The 13764-nt window shown below is 41.2% G+C and overlaps 1 protein-coding gene across 2 annotated transcripts; it reads right to left on the bottom strand.

Annotated features, from left to right (window-relative positions):
• Nucleotides 1-393: 393 nt before the first annotated feature.
• On the bottom strand, nucleotides 394-13601 carry LOC135558587 (ATP-binding cassette sub-family D member 3-like). Of its 2 annotated transcripts, none has more exons than XM_064992501.1 (22): nucleotides 13458-13601; nucleotides 12810-12846; nucleotides 11526-11621; nucleotides 11275-11363; nucleotides 7859-7928; nucleotides 7321-7418; nucleotides 6280-6403; nucleotides 6008-6064; nucleotides 5721-5863; nucleotides 5523-5592; nucleotides 4956-5025; nucleotides 4719-4816; nucleotides 4540-4631; nucleotides 3859-3953; nucleotides 3633-3705; nucleotides 3465-3528; nucleotides 3233-3310; nucleotides 2980-3135; nucleotides 2459-2578; nucleotides 2104-2208; nucleotides 1609-1665; nucleotides 394-1406 (listed from the first exon to the last, which is right to left on the bottom strand). In XM_064992501.1, the coding sequence occupies exons 1-22, from the start codon at nucleotides 13565-13567 to the stop codon at nucleotides 1329-1331; spliced, it is 1980 nt and encodes a 659-aa protein (XP_064848573.1). In that variant the 5' UTR covers nucleotides 13568-13601; the 3' UTR covers nucleotides 394-1328. The 2 variants fall into 2 exon arrangements, with proteins under 2 accessions (XP_064848573.1, XP_064848574.1); XM_064992502.1 differs by having other exon boundaries at nucleotides 12810-12884; nucleotides 13458-13531.
• Between the last annotated feature and the right edge of the window lie 163 nt (nucleotides 13602-13764).

The following is a 13764-nucleotide window of genomic DNA, read 5'->3' on the forward strand; positions in this document are numbered from 1 at the left end:
GGTGCCAGAGACCTCCGAGACATGCCTTGGAGCAGGTCCAAGTAATGGGTGCAGCTCAATAAAACAAATGACTGCCTCTTCTTCATCTGAATGGACTTAAATGCCACTGTAACCTATTCCTAGTTCCCCTATATTTTTCTTGCACCGTGTTTGGCTAACATGCATCTGAAAAGGCAGAATAAGAGACATGGCAGAAGCTTTCTGGGGCATTTGCTTTCACCTGTCCAAATGTTTCAAGATCAGTGAGGAATCAGTGGATGAATGAAAGGAGATAGGAAGCCACTTAATAGGTATTGGGATGCACAAACTATACTCTGATATCTAACAGAGAGAATAACACAATGGGTAGTCTGCAGAACAGAAGATCCAGGGTCTTGAAACAATTAAGAAATATATATTAATGAAATATTTATTTCTAGTTCAGCTCATAGCAATGGCATTTTACATATCCTATGTTAACAAAAAGTAACAGGTCCTCAATCCCCTTTTACAAAATAATCAAAGCTAAATTAAGTACAGTGTAAAGTAACTACAGTGCAGTACCTTCCAAATTGAGGCAGCCGCTGAGGGTTTATACTATAAGAGACAAAACATTTTTTTTTGCGTACATGTATGTACTACAATTGACATATTTGGACTAGCTATGCTTAATGTCATTTACAGTTACTGGCTTCATGAAAGAAGAATGCACTTCAGTGTTTCAACAAACAGCACTAAACAAACATTTAATTCAAAACTTGACATTAAAACTGACCATTTTAAATAATGAAAAACAATGCAATATTAACAGAAATAAAATTTAAACATACAATCGGTAAGGCTAGTTTTCTTAGTACATTATTTGCGTCATATACAATTAAAACTCACTACACGCACATCCTTAAAGGTAGACTCTGCAATATGACATCATACACAGCGGGGCGGCTTCCAGTTCTAAACAGAATTCAATCTGCCCTCAGGAAGAGCCAATACAGTCAGTCTTGGCAGAATTCAATCTGCCCTCAGGAAGAGCCAATACGGTCAGTCTTGGCAGAATTCAATCTGCCCTCAGGAAGAGCCAATACAGTCAGTCTTGGCAGAATTCCATTGTTTTGTTTATTTCTGCAAGCAGGAAGTGTACCCTGCTGTGTATGATGTCATGTTGTGGACTCTACCTTTAATCTAATATAGGTTTAGCTATTTCTCTCTTGACATTGAGCTCCCAGTCTTCATACCGTTGCATAACATTTTAATATGTTAGGACTTGACTTCTCTGTTCCCTATGCTTCATGTAGTGCAGAATTACTTAGGACCATCTATGTGAGCAATAATTAGCTGTGGTGAGGTCGTTATGACCCAAACGCAATTGTTTCCTGGGTGATGGCTTTAAACTCATAGTTTCCCCTTCCGTCCATGTGCAGGTAGTACTGGAGAAGAGACAGAAATCACTGGTTAGAAGGTGTCCTTTTAGATATTTGGAACGTATTTTAACCTATATAAAATAGATAAACAAGGAAACTCTGTCAGAATTGAAAAAGAACAAAAGAACAGGGCTTTAGTATTCACCTGCATTTTACTATTATATGCACAGTCATTTTATGTTTCATCGTTCGGTGTGAAAGGACTTACCTCATGGTGCTTCCACAAAGACTTCCTGTGAGAAACTGTGAACAACGTGATGCCCACCTGGGGAAAGGTAAATATCACATCCCATAAGCTCGGAATTTTTTTACAATGACCGCCTACCAAAAGGCCTCCTGAGGGGAAGGGGGCTGGGATTAAAAATAGGACAAAACACACATCACGACAAGGGAGACACCACAACACTACATAAAAAGAGACCTAAGACAACAACATAGCATGTCAGCAACACAACAACAACACAACATGGCAGCAGCACAAAACATGGTACAAACATTATTGGGCCCAGACGACAGCACAAAGGGCAAGACGGTAGAAACAACAACACGTCAAGTTACCATGCATCAGTTTCCTTGGATCTTTTTCATTCCTCTTTCACAATGTGCACATAAATAATAGATTTTTAAATAATCATCATTATATTGACAAAATGGCCTATTTAATGTATAATCTTCATTAATAGTCCACAGTGTTGTATCTTACCGTCCTACAGTGGCTGTAGATGAAGTCCTCCACATCTACACTCACAGCACTGGTGCACTCATCCAGAATGGCAAACTGGGGCTTGTGGTAGAACAGACGGGCCATCTAGATACCAGAGAGAGAGAGAGAGTGTGTAAGTAAGTGAGTGTGAGTGAGTGTCCAATCAATGAAAAGCTACATTTACCCATTTTACAGCCATATGTGCTTGTAAAATGGTCTTAAACGTCATGGTAACATAAATGGAGTGAAGCGCTATGCAGCTAGCAGAATTAGTCTGGCATAGAAAGAGACAAAACAACTACACGTGTCTACACTATTCTCTGTTGTTTTTTTTAGGAAATGAGCAGTGACTTACAGCCATCCTCTGTTTCTCTCCTCCACTGAGGACGTCCATCCAGTCCTGGACCGTGTCCCAGCTGCCCTCCCGCTCCAGGATGTGACCAAGCTGGACGTTGTCCAGGTACTCCTTCAGCACCTGTTCCCCAGCACAACACACACACACACACACACACACACACACGTACAAACACGTACAAACACGCCAGTATACCACACTGTCAGCAAACAGCATGCATAGTTTTGTGTTATACTCAGACATACTACTGACTAGAGGCCACGTACAGCACACTGTTCTTTCTTCATTTTTTAAATTGTACCTTTATTTAACTAGGCAAGTCAGTTAAGAACAAATTCTTATTTTCAATGATGGCCCTGGAACAGTGGGTTAACTGCCTGTTCAGGGGCAGAACGACAGATTTGTACCTTGTCAGCTCGGGGGTTTCATGAGAAGCATTACAATCATTGGTCCAGAAAATGGCTGCTGTGATTGGATATATGATCCAGTAATGAGCTGATGTGATTAGATAGTTAGTCTACCTTATCAAAGGTGCCCTTCCTCCTCTGGTCCTCCACTGTATCTGGGTAGATCACCTGATCCCTCAGAGAGCCCAGGGTCATGTATGGCCTCTGGGGAACATAGAAGAGTTTCCCTCGCTCAGGTTTGGTGAGACGGCCACCAAACAGAGGCCAGAGCTGAGAAACAGACGCATCCATTACTACTCATGAATGTAAAACAGTCAACACTACAGCAACATAATAGGCTTTTTCAGCAATTGTTGATTCCTCATACCTCTCCCAGGACTCTGAAGAGTGAGCTCTTCCCACAGCCGTTGGGGCCACACACCAAGACGTTTGTCCCTGACGTCACCTTAGGTTAGCAGGGGATGGGAAGGCACAGTACAGCCGTCTGCACTTACAGATTAAACAGTCCCTCAACCGTCTAAAGTCTAGTCTATCGATTTCATGAATTGTATAAATTGGTTCAGTACGGAGTTGCTCCTAGGTGGGATTGAGATACTCACCTCAAAGCTGAGGTCTTTAATAAGAATGTCCCCATTGGGTGTTGCAAGGGGTGTATGCTCAAACCTGAGACACAAGTACAATGTCAAACCAGGTAGTACCTACTTTCATTAAGCATGTTAATCATGTTTATTCTATTGTTATAATACATGTGTCTGTCAGACACATACTTAATAATCTTGTCTTTGTGGATGATTTCACCACTTCCTGGGACCAAGGTGATTCTATCTTGTAATTCACCATCTGAAAATGTGACAAAAGAAATCTAAAGCAATCATCTCTCACATCAACTAGTAAAATGTTGTCATGTTCCTGCATAAGAGTACTACAACATGAGACTGCTATCCAACAACAATAATATCATCAATACATCATCAGGGAACATGCAGCGGGCACCTCTTCCTCCCTGTTGAGAGACCATGGTCCTCTCGTATTTCCCAGAGTTCAGCTCTTTCAGGACTTTCATGATCTCGGTGATGCGAGCTGTGAACCTGTAGGGAGGCAGTAGGGGTCAGTGAGGAGGAGGCAGCAGGGGTCAGTGAGGAGGAGGCAGCAGGGGTCAGTGAGGAGGAGGCAGCAGGGGTCAGTGAGGAGGAGGCAGCAGGGGTCAGTGAGGAGGAGGCAGCAGGGGTCAGTGAGGAGGAGGCAGCAGGGGTCATTGAGGAGAGGTCAGCAGGGGTCATTGAGGAGAGGTCAGCAGGGGTCATTGAGGAGGGGACAGCAGATAGAGGGAAAGAAGAACAAGTGGAACAATCTCAGAACATTAAACCAGTGAACAATATAACTGGTCCCAGATCTGTTTGTATTCTTACCATCTCCATTGCTGTCATTATCAGGCCAAACAGTCTAGCCTAACAGCAATCTTCAAATATGAACATTAATGAGAACAGAGGATTGGATCCTAATTTGATAACCCCCACAACTATACAAATATTGGAACTCTATTGCAATTACTGACAGGGAGTTGACATGATAGCACAAACAGACTGGCATTCAGACTACCATTGAACCACCGAACCAATGAACCATTGCACCAGTTGAACCAATTGTGAGATAAGAGCATTGTGTATGACTGACCCAGAGAGCCTGCTCATCTCTCTGCCAGCCAGGACAATTCTGCCCAGGGCCTGAGACATGCTCAGCAACATACGCCCACTCTGGTAATAGTCCTGAATGAGAACGAGGGAGAGGAGACACAGGGAAGTTAGGATCTCAACCATCCAGAACACAGACACACACACTCTGTCTCTCCTCACCTCTAGCAGCTCAGCGTGGGTACTGCGTAGGTGGCGTGGGTGGGTGTGGTTCAGGAACGGCCTGCTCACCACCAGGTACCCCACAACAGTGGCAATATCTACAGAGATGGGGAAAACCACAAGTAGTTCATTCAGCTATTGTCAGTTCATTCAGCTATATTATCTTAATTCGGATGAGAGAAGATAAATAAAGCAATTGATAACAAACTTCAAATCAAAGACATGACAAGTTCTCACATTTTGCAATGATGCTGTCCACGAAACCAGTTGAAAAGCGGAAGACAATGAAATTGTGCAAATGATCCACCTAGCAGTAAAAGGGAATCCAACGTGAGACATTGTATATGCACTGCAGTATAGATATATATATTTTTTTTCACCTTTATTTAACCAGGTAGGCTAGTTGAGAACAAGTTCTCATTTGCAACTGCGACCTGGCAAAGATAAAGATACCACAGGGCCCGCAGGTGATTTAATTTGGCCGCCCAACTTTTTTTTACATTTTTATGTTGGGTACATAAAAGACTGTAAAACCCCCCAGCAAATCAGCTCCAAGTGATTTTAATTCTGGGAATCTGTTCCAAAGTATTCCCACGCATAATAGAGAGATATGTGTGATCGTATACAAATGTGAACACGGTTTGAAATGATTATGTTTTAGTCTACAAATGATTTGAAATTATATTCTGTCCCCCTGACCATCCACCCAAGAAAAAAATATCCTCAGGCTGAATCTAGTTGGTGATCCCTGCCATAGTAAGTCAACTACTGCCACTGATACATTTAAAGCCCCTACCCTCTCACCAGTCTCTGGAAGGTAGAGTGAATGGTCTGTTTCTCCCTCAGGTTTCCATTGTAGAAGGCAATTTCTTCACTGTGGGAAACAAAACATTAAACCTTTAATTTTTCACAGTGCAAAAAGAACATGAAACAGAAATTCTTTGTCTAAAAAAAAGAAGAAGAGAGGAACAGTGGTAAGGAGAGATGTGTGTCCCGACTGACCTGTTGGTGATTAGGCGTGAGTTGACGAATCGGTACTCTCCCTCGTATCTCTGCTCCATCACCGTCATCTTGCCGATGGGCCGCCGCAGACGTGTCAGGATGAGCCCAGAGAACACCAGGTAGCCTATCATACAGGCAGGACCCTGAGGGGGAGAGGAAAGTAGAATAGAGATGTTAGAAACTCTATTCTGCTGTAAGGATGCATTGGAGATTATCATGGTCATTCTTTCAATTTAAAACTACATAAGAGATCCATAGAAGGCTACATTAGACAAAGCAAGACTCACCTGTGGCCCGATGGCCGATGTCAACTTGAAGATGTACAGACCAATGTCCAATAGAGGCTGAAGGGACAGAAAAGCTGTCCGATTATCATCATAGGTTCAGTGTACTGTCAATAGCGGTAGATTGTATCAGGCTTTGAGCAGCATTAGTTGTCTCTACAACAGAGGGGTTTTTTAATAGCCTGGTTGAACCCGACTGAACTCTGCACTAACCATTGTTTCATTTGAGTGCAGAATTCGGTCTAGTTTATCCAGGCTATTTAAGTGCAGGTTACCTTGCTGATGTTGGAGTAGAGGTCCACTACACTGTTACAGAACCTCTCAACGTCCTGGGTCAACAGCTGGTCGGGGTTACCGATGCGGTTGTCCAGGTTACCAATCTTATAGTACGTGTAACCTCTGGAGGATGGTGTGGTGAAAACATGAAACAGGATTTGGCAGGTGGGTTATGTATTTTTTATCACTGAGTTTATGAAGTCATTGTTCATTACACCATTGCAACAGGGCCACTACACTGTAAGTACCTATTGCATTGTGGCTAAGAAATTTGTAAGATGAAAGAGGATCAAGGAAAAATCCTTCCAAGCTAGCTCTATTGCTAAGGGCTAATCCACTGGGTTATATACGAACTAGAGACAGCCAGAATGGACACCTGTTGTTTTCAGCGTAATCAACTTAAGTTTGCATACGCTGTTTCTGGTTGCTGCCATCTTTCTATATTTGTTTTTACTGGGACAACAATACCTGCGCACTAGCGCTCAGTGCGCACTGGACAGACAGCAAGCTGTACCACACGAACATGCTCCGGGAACTCTGCCAGAGTGTGCCAAGAACGTGGACAGCTACACAAACCAACCGGCACATCCCCTGGCCAACTGGGCTCAGCATGAAGAAAATGTTTCCATATCTTCGGCTGGGAGTGTTGAAAAAGAAAAATCGTCTTCAGTGACAATTAAGTGAATAATTCAATGGTAGTTTTGTGCACAAAGGTGATGACATAAGTGTCTTATTAAGAGTTTTCAAATGTGACTTCTCTATGGGGCCGTCTATGGGAATTGCTTTCTGGGCCGGACTTCAGTTAAACTGCAATATCGAAGCTGTCATCTGGGCACAGCCGAACGTGTGCTTCCAGTCCAGGACCCGGGGACCTGAGCTAATCTAGTCATCCAGAAACAAATCTCCCGCTACGCGATTTGGGTTGGATGCAAATGTTAATGTCTTTCACAAGAGACAAGCTAAGGGCAGACAAACAGATGTTCTCTCAGAAGTAATATTCTGCAAGAAGTAGGCCTGGGAATGTGATCAACAGGACTTACTGTAGGTACTCATCATAGAGGTGCTTGGTGAGTCGAACCCGGCAACAGAGCTTCAGTTCATTCAAACCCAGCTTGAGGAAGTTGTTAACCAGAGAGATCTGAAACAGGCAAACGGGCCATAATAGCAGTCTCATTTAAAAGCAGTGCATTACATTTTATAGTGTGAGTATACCACTCAATTGGAATGTGTGCACTGAGTAAATAATCATAAACACCTCATAAAACCTCTAATAAATATAGGCCAGGGATCACAAGTCTGTTATCAGGCAGTTTTAGTATTGATCAAAAATACACACAAACGCTCTCCCCGTTGGGCACAATACTAATACTAACGTAAACCACCATGCCCAAATCATGAGGTTAACTGTAAGTTCATTAGTTTATTATCAAATATATTGTATTGAGAAAGTGTAATGTGTAGAATTACACATTATAATGTTAGTTATATAATCATATATTTTGTTTTAATCTACGGGTAGTAGAGACAATTAAGACAACAAATTAACCACAAAAATAGAAGTATGAAAGTTGCACTTACAAATGGCATGACTTTTATAAAGTTGAACAAGAGTCTCTTGAAATCTTTTGTTGAACGACCAATAATTGCACTGCAAACCAACATCCACAAAGTGAATACACTCACAATGTTACATACAAGGCAAAAGTGGGGTCATTCTACATTGTAAACCAAAAGGTGTCTGTGTTTTTTCAGTGTTTCTTAGCGCACAGAAAAACCCAACACTGGAAGAGCTAGATTGTCCGCACCTTAAAGAGCCACTGAACACGCCAATTGGCGCATGTGTTTTTCTGTCATTAGAAAAACTTGTTTTCAGTCTTGGAGGTGGAATTTCCTAACCGATTCCGCATTTGGTTTATGATGTTTGTCCCTCATGAGACACTGTAGACCGAGAAGCCTATTTCACTTCCTCAAAATACCCAGCATGAATTGTTTTTATTTCAACTTTATTTAAATAGGCCATGGTGGTGAAGTAATTACAATATAGCAATTAAAACACTGGAATGGTAGATGTGCAGGAGATACTGGGGTGCAAAGGGGCAAGATAAATAAATAAATACTGTATGGGGATGAGGTAGTTGGATGGGCTATTTACAGATGGGCTATGTACGGTTGGGTGCTGCTATGGTGACCAGTGAGCTGAGATAAGGTGGGGCTTTACCTAGCAAAGACTTATAGATGACCTGGAGCCAGTGGGTTTGGCGACGAACATGAAGCGAGGGCCAGCCAACGAGAGCATACAGGTCGCAGTGGTGGGTAGTATATGGGGCTTTGGTGACAAAACGGATGGCACTGTGATAGACTGCATCCAATTTGCTGAGTAGAGTGTTGGAGGCTATTTTGTAAATGACATCGCCGAAGTCGAGGCTCGGTAGGATAGTCAGTTTTACGAGGGTATGTTTGGCAGCACGACTGAAGGACGCTTTGTTGCGAAATAGGAAGCCGATTCTAGATTTCATTTTGGAATGGAGATGCTTAATGTGAGTCTGGGGAAGGAGAGTTTACAGTCTAGCCAGACACCTAGGTATTTTTAGTTGTCCACATATTCTAAGTCAGAACCGTCCAGAGTAGTGATGCTGGACAGGCGGGCAGGTGCTGGTAGCGATCGGTTGAAGAGCATGCATTTAGTTGTACTTGCATTTAAGAGCAGTTGGAGACCACGGAAGGAGAGTTATATGGCATTGAAGCTCGTCTGGATGTTAGTTAACACAGTGTTCAAAGAAGGGCCAGAAGTATACAGAATGGTATCGTCTGAGTAGAGGTGGATCAGAGAATCACCAGCAGCAAAGATCGACATGATTGATGTATACAGAGAAAATCTAAGATAACTCAAGAAATGTATCATTAATTTTGACGTTTTTGCCGAGGATGCTTAAGTTGCGCAATTTTACATCTAGCTATGGTGTTTGGTGCAGTAGTTCTCAAGTCAAAAAATTGCATGACGTGTTGTCTTATGTAAACAGTCGGCGCTGCTGAGCAGGTCTGCCTCACACTCTATGCTATTGTATAGAGAGCAATCACTGCAGCTGTTCACCCCATGTTAGTGGGCAAATGGACATCGCCAATTTAAATCCCAAACTTAATTAACCCGCTGTGACACAGAAATGTTACAAGCTCTGTTTCAGATGAGATTGACTTTATTATCCAAATGACCCTATTTACACTTTGTAGTAGATTTTGACACCTAGAATACCTGCTTCTGACTCATATCGATGCCACATAGGCCTTTATCAAAGGGATTAGTTGCTTTCAAAGGCAGTCGCTCTTTAAACTGACCCAGCTAGTTGGGCGAGAGTGAGTCACTGGATCTTGAAAAAGGCTATCACCCTGATCAATTACTGAATATTGGAAAAAGCCACTGGTAAAAGGTGAACACAGCAGGATGAGGAGTGCAAATAAAGTCTCATTAATAAGTTGGGCCAGTCTAGTCCTGTAGGGCTGCCAGGATCAAATGTCTGTCGATTTTTCCAGTCCAAACACAAAATGAAACCCGCTCTAGAAAATAACCAGGATTATGTTAATAACTGACTAGAAGGTAAATACACTATTTCAAATATTTTCAAGACTGCAACCCTTCATGGCCAGTGATGTCCACAAACGCAATTAAACTACAACAACAATACACAAGTGAATTCATAAGCACTTAATCATATTCTGCTTTCAGGCACCCCAAGCAGCAAAGTATTCCATGCAAATGTACACTGGTATGGCAGCAATATAGTAATAAAAGCGCTTCTTGAAAAGATTGACATCTCTGCTAATTATTCCACTGTCGAGACATTAAGAGATGATTATAACCTGTCAAATATGACAAATAACAATTCTGCAAAGCTATGTTGAAATTGCTACTGGCAATGCTGGTGTGCTGGTGTGCTAGGGTTTTCTATGGAGTCCTACCTCTAGGGCTGGGCGATATGGCCTGAAAAATCACATCTTGATTTATTCAAAGTCATGGGTGATTCACATCTTTATTTTTTAACGTTTTCTCTTAAACTTTGTTGAACAATTAAAAGGTCAAATACACTGCATTTCAAACAGTCAGGTCTGGAATAATCTAATGAATTCAGGGCTTGGAAAATTATACCTAGGCTAAATATAAGCCTTCTACAACAATAAGACCCACTAATAACTGTATTATTTTAGCCTGCTTTTGTTGCAATAACCACTGATCTGGCTTTCAAGTCTGTCTATGATTACATTTTTGTTACAAATTGAACAGGAACCATGCATAATGCACATTCACTAATAACGACGAACTTCTTGTAGCAGGCATTATAGAACATTAACACAGGTCTCATAAATACTCTCTGAAGCACAAGTCCATGTGCTAGTGAGTAGCCAGCTAATCTTTATTTTTAAAGTCTAGCCAACTTGGATCTATTTGCTTATAAATGCGTATTTTTATGCTCATTGCACATTCATAAAACACAGACTAGACAACTAGCACAACAGTATGTGGCTAAAATGCTGCAGAGGCAGTAGATGGTACTGCAATGCCGCGTGCAACAGAAATTGAGCATTTACTTTCCACATGTTCATTGATACTCTCGTTTTAGTAGGGTCTCCTCTATTCTACATTTTGGCAGTTGAGACAAAAAGGGTATCTTTAGAAAATATAATTTCTTCTCTAAAACAGTAAAATAATGTCTCAAAGCGTTTTGGTGTCCATAAGACTGATTATGTTGGACCAAACCTCAAATACCGAGTTTAAAAAGCTTGTTTTCAGGGTGAAGTTATCATTTGTCTTTGTTGTTGTAAGTGGCAGGGGCTTGGTGCCTGTGTAAGAGCGGGAAGGTGCACAGAGCACAGAAGAAGTCGAGACCAAAAAGACAGAACACTTAGAAAAACACAAAAAAAATTAAGAAGATTTTTTCGATACAGGCATTTGGAACATCGACCTGAAACATTAATTAGATATATCGCCCAGCCCTACCTACCTCTCGATCATGGTGCCATTCTGGATCATCCACACATCACAGTAGGTTCTGGCCACCAGCATGGCAGCGATGAGGAGACAGTATCCTGACTGTGGAGAGGTAGATTACCAGAAATAGGTCAACACAAGTGATCGGAAGATGTGTTGAGATGTTACACAATACACTTCCTTACATTCAGTGAAATGTAATTCCAATCAAGATGAAAATGTTGGAGTGCATTCAAAGTCATCAAGTTTGTAGAGAGCTCTTACCTCTTTGCAGAACACTCCAGGAACCATGATCTTCACTATCTTCAGGATACGTGCAAAGAACACCTTGTCCACCACCGTCCTTTCCTTCTTGGCCTCCTGACACACATCATACCAAACATTTACAGATTAATCAGAAAAATAAACCCCTTCAAATCTCACCAGCTCAGTCCTACATGGTTAATCTGGTAACGGCATGTGGATATTGACATTATTGCCAAAATGTTGTCCCTGGGTGTGGTAAGACAGGGGTCCCAAACTTTTTCACTCTGGCCCCCCCTTTCAGCATTGGGGAAGATCCCGCGCAAGTGCCATGTCCATTTCTATGGACACATGCACTGCTCATATCACAAACTGTTCACATCCCTCTTGTTGGTGGAAAGAATTTCACAGGTTTCAAGCTTATTTCCTGCAATTCTATGCAATTTGACAAGGGGCACAAAAAACCTTCAGCAGTTTTAAAGCAAATTTTCTTGCAATTCTATACATTTTGGCATATGTTATATGTATTCATGTGATATTTGAGTGACTAAAAAAAATTACAACACTATCTATGGGTTAAAGTTGTTGTTTTTTTAATGTTAGCTGACATGGTCTAGTTGATCTGGACATTTCTGACAAGTTATAAATAGCTCTCTAAGGTACACAATGACTAACATGACAAGAGGAACTGATGATGCACTACCCAATATCGAAATTCCACCTTGTGCATTCTACTACTACAACTTTTAAGAGTAAGTTTAAAGCCGGACTAAGTTTCTAAAATAAATAAATAAATTATATAAGTACCTGTCAAAAGTTTGGACACACCTACTCATTGCAGGGTTCTTCTTTATTTTTACGATTGTCTACATTGTAGAATAATAGTGAAGACATCAAAACTATGAAATAACATATGGAATCATATAGTAACCAAAAAAAGTGTTATACAAATCAAAATATATTTTATATTTGAGATTCTTCAAAGCAGCCACCCTTTGCCTTGATGACAGCTTTGCACACTCTTGGCATTCTCTGAACCAGATTCATGAGGTAGTCACCCAGAATGCATTTCAATTAACAGGTTTGCCTTGTTAAAAGTTAATTTTTGGAATTTCTTTCCTTTTTTGAACAACTTTTTGGTTACTACATGAGTCCATATGTTATTTCATAGTTGATGTCTTCACTATTATTCTACAATGTAGAAAATTGTAAAAATAAAGAAAAAAAATACTATGGTAAGAGAGATTTCAACATTGAGTGTTACAACTCAGTAGTTGGTCATATTTCCTGAAAACAAACACTTACATCTTTGCTCAACTGTAGTTCGGATGATCTTTTCACCCTAAACATAAAACAGTAAATGAAGCCAATCAATGGTACCTAAAGACACACAACACACACATATTACTTTGTTAGCTAGACCTTGGAATCCTGATCACCCAGCTATAAAAGGCAATTCAATCATAGTCCCCCAGGACCTCTGAGTGTCAGTAGGGAAAATGTATTCCATAAACTACTAGCTACCTAAAAGTGTTAAAACAACATAACAGAAATCTCTGATTCAATGTCATCATACTGCAACTTGTCTCAGTTATTGTGTCTGACAAATGCCGCATTCAGAAATACTGGGACCTCGGAAATCTCCGAATTAAGTGCGTTAGAAACAACTGTGAATTCGGCACAACAACAAAAACGATCTCCAGCTGGGAAAATCGTTTAGAACGGTCATCCAACTCGGGAACTCGCGACCCTTTCTAGAGCTCCGACTTTCCGACCTGAAGATCACTGACGTCATGATTTGACCTCTTACTTTCCCCTAGTTCCCAGTTGTTTTCAACGCGACATTACTAGCTAGCCAATGTTGTTGGTTACATCAGTTTAGCATTATGATGGGCAGTCATCTAGCTAATCTTACTTTAGCTACGAAATAGTTGTCAAGTTTAACTTAGTTACCCATTTATCTTGTCAGCATGTCTTTTCCTCTTGAGAAGATACAAGGCAACGATTGTAGCGCCTGCTACAGTGCAGTTCTTAGCTGTAAAGTATTTACTGATCGCCGCCATGTTTTCATCTGTCGACCGACCAAAGAAGTAACGAGATGCATGCTGGGGTAGCTACCCGGCTGGCGTGCTAGCATAATGAGCTATATGGTGCAACATTTCAGTATATCAGACAAATGCAATGCACCCATCGTATGAATAAACTGTTTTAGCCAAGGACAAAAAAGTCAGCATGTCCTTTATCTTCAGTAAATCATGCT

This window comes from Oncorhynchus masou, chromosome 17, assembly GCF_036934945.1.
Source record: "Oncorhynchus masou masou isolate Uvic2021 chromosome 17, UVic_Omas_1.1, whole genome shotgun sequence".
Lineage (NCBI taxonomy): Eukaryota > Metazoa > Chordata > Actinopteri > Salmoniformes > Salmonidae > Oncorhynchus > Oncorhynchus masou.